The sequence below is a fragment of the Gossypium arboreum genome, chromosome 6 (assembly GCF_025698485.1).
Source record: "Gossypium arboreum isolate Shixiya-1 chromosome 6, ASM2569848v2, whole genome shotgun sequence".
In the NCBI taxonomy this organism is placed as follows: Eukaryota; Viridiplantae; Streptophyta; class Magnoliopsida; order Malvales; family Malvaceae; genus Gossypium; species Gossypium arboreum.
Window position 1 is genome coordinate 62,107,816 of NC_069075.1, and position 1,900 is coordinate 62,109,715.

Sequence of the window (1,900 nt, forward strand, 5' to 3'; positions counted from 1 at the left end):
AACCAAATGCATCTCTGGTGGGATGCTGGAGGTAAATCTAAACATATAATCAACTGTACAACCAATCATGCATATGCTAACCAAACGCTTCATTTTTCCTTAAGTACCCATGATCAGCACTTGTGTCCAACACATATTAAGACATGGATATGAGTATCCTCCAAATATATTAAAAAACTAAGAAAAAGTATAAATTGTAGTTGTTGTTAACTTTAAATTGGTTGTTTACTTGCATTTTTTGAAGAGATTCATATGTTAATTTGATAGTGCTCTCTTTTTCTTGTATATATTTATGGTTTTAGAACAGAAAATTGAGGATAAAACTATGGTTTAGGAGAGAAAATTAACAGAGTTTAGAACAAAAGCTGTATTTTTATAGATAAGGATTAGAAATTGAGTAATACTGGTATTGAATGATAGAATCGGGGAGGCCTTTGGATCCCAATATAATAAAAAATAACAAAATCAGGTTGTTAGAGGGTCAAGACATGCCCAAAAATGGTGAAGACTGGCTTCTAGTCAGTGACATGGTGGCTAATAACCAAAGACTACTTGTCTTCACTTCAATTCAGTCCAAGGAAGCAAGCGAAGGAATTTCTTACCAGGGGAACTACATGGTCGAAACTCAATGTAAACATATATATAAATAAATATATATATATATATATATATATATCCATTTTTAATTAAGTTTTAGACATCGACATGGTTAAGGAAAAGTGAAAAGTTGAGATAACACAGAGTGGTTGAATGCGAAATTGGTAGATGGGGATAGTGGAATGCAAGCAGGAAGTTGCTCGAACAGGGTAGAGTCGTCAAGTCTAGACGACAAGACTAAGTCGTTGGTATTGGTAAATTACTTTCATTCAATGTCAAGCAAAGAGAAGACATGCGAGGACAACTCTGGAGATCTGATTAACATGCTTCGTACTTGCTATGCAGCTGCTGGTAACGGTTGGGCTAACTTTGTTGCTGTTGATTATTACAAGGTTCCTTTGTTCACTCTTTAAGTTACTAATTGTTTCTTTTTGATCCAGCTCATTTTATTTGAAGCCTGAAAATATTCTTGTTTTGGTTTGCATAGAGGAGTGAAGGAGGAGGATCATTCCAAGCTATCGATACTTTGAATAGGAAGATGTTATGTGGATATGATGATATTCATGCATGTGTGGTAAGTCAAAATTACATTTTGCAAATGAATGTAGTTCTTAGATTAATATAAACCATATTTTTATACTTATTTCGAGCTCAATTATTTGTGTCCAACCCCACTCTCAAATATCTGCAGACCTTCGAAGTAAGGTAGATATAAAAAAATGTGGTTTGTTATGTGATTGCAGGCTGGAAAAACTTTAGGTGCCTGCACACCATAAGGTGGATTCCAGGCAGAGGATGTGGCACGAGATTTCAGATTACATCAACATTTTAAGCACTGAATTCACTCTTATCGTAAAAGTACAAGTTGTAGACATATACATAAATATATGTATGTATGCCGAGTTTCAATAATTTAATAAAATTTACAAATGGAATTTCAATCTGCTCTTATAGAATTTTTTTCTCTAATTGTCTGCTCTTATACCTCGATTGCTTTTTTTATTAATTCTTGGTTTTAAAATACGGATGATAATATTACGGCAATCACCATTGATGATGGGGAGGAGGAACCATGGCAGATTAATTTAAGGGAAGTGGCTACTGTATTTGTCTATGATTAAGAACATGGCTTGATAGATAGTTTCTAGTGGTGTGCATTTTTAGTCCATGCACAATATGTTAGTAAATATTTGGCATCCAATTGAGGGTATCACAATTTCAAACTTGGGGAGAAGAGATTTGACTTTTATTTAGATCCCACTAGAAGTTGATGTGAAAAGAGGGGGGGGGAGGATGATAGAGG

The 1,900-nt window shown here is 34.4% G+C and overlaps 1 protein-coding gene across 1 annotated transcript; it reads left to right on the forward strand.

Moving 5' to 3' along the window:
- The first annotated feature begins 488 nt into the window (after positions 1 to 488).
- Positions 489 to 1,373, forward strand: LOC108484959 (PI-PLC X domain-containing protein At5g67130-like). Its single transcript, XM_017788833.1, has 4 exons — positions 489 to 630; positions 766 to 989; positions 1,085 to 1,171; positions 1,341 to 1,373. The coding sequence occupies exons 1-4, from the start codon at positions 489 to 491 to the stop codon at positions 1,371 to 1,373; spliced, it is 486 nt and encodes a 161-aa protein (XP_017644322.1).
- Positions 1,374 to 1,900: the final 527 nt, after the last annotated feature.

Excerpts from the sequence above, each read along its gene's own strand:
- LOC108484959 (XM_017788833.1), top strand. The coding sequence starts at position 489 with ATGCCCAAAAATGGTGAAGACTGGCTTCTAGTCAGTGACATGGTGGCT. Across the intron at positions 631-765 it reads CTACATGGTCGAAACTCAAT|ATGGGGATAGTGGAATGCAA; the intron begins GTAAACATATAT and ends CGAAATTGGTAG. Across the intron at positions 990-1,084 it reads TTGCTGTTGATTATTACAAG|AGGAGTGAAGGAGGAGGATC; the intron begins GTTCCTTTGTTC and ends TGGTTTGCATAG.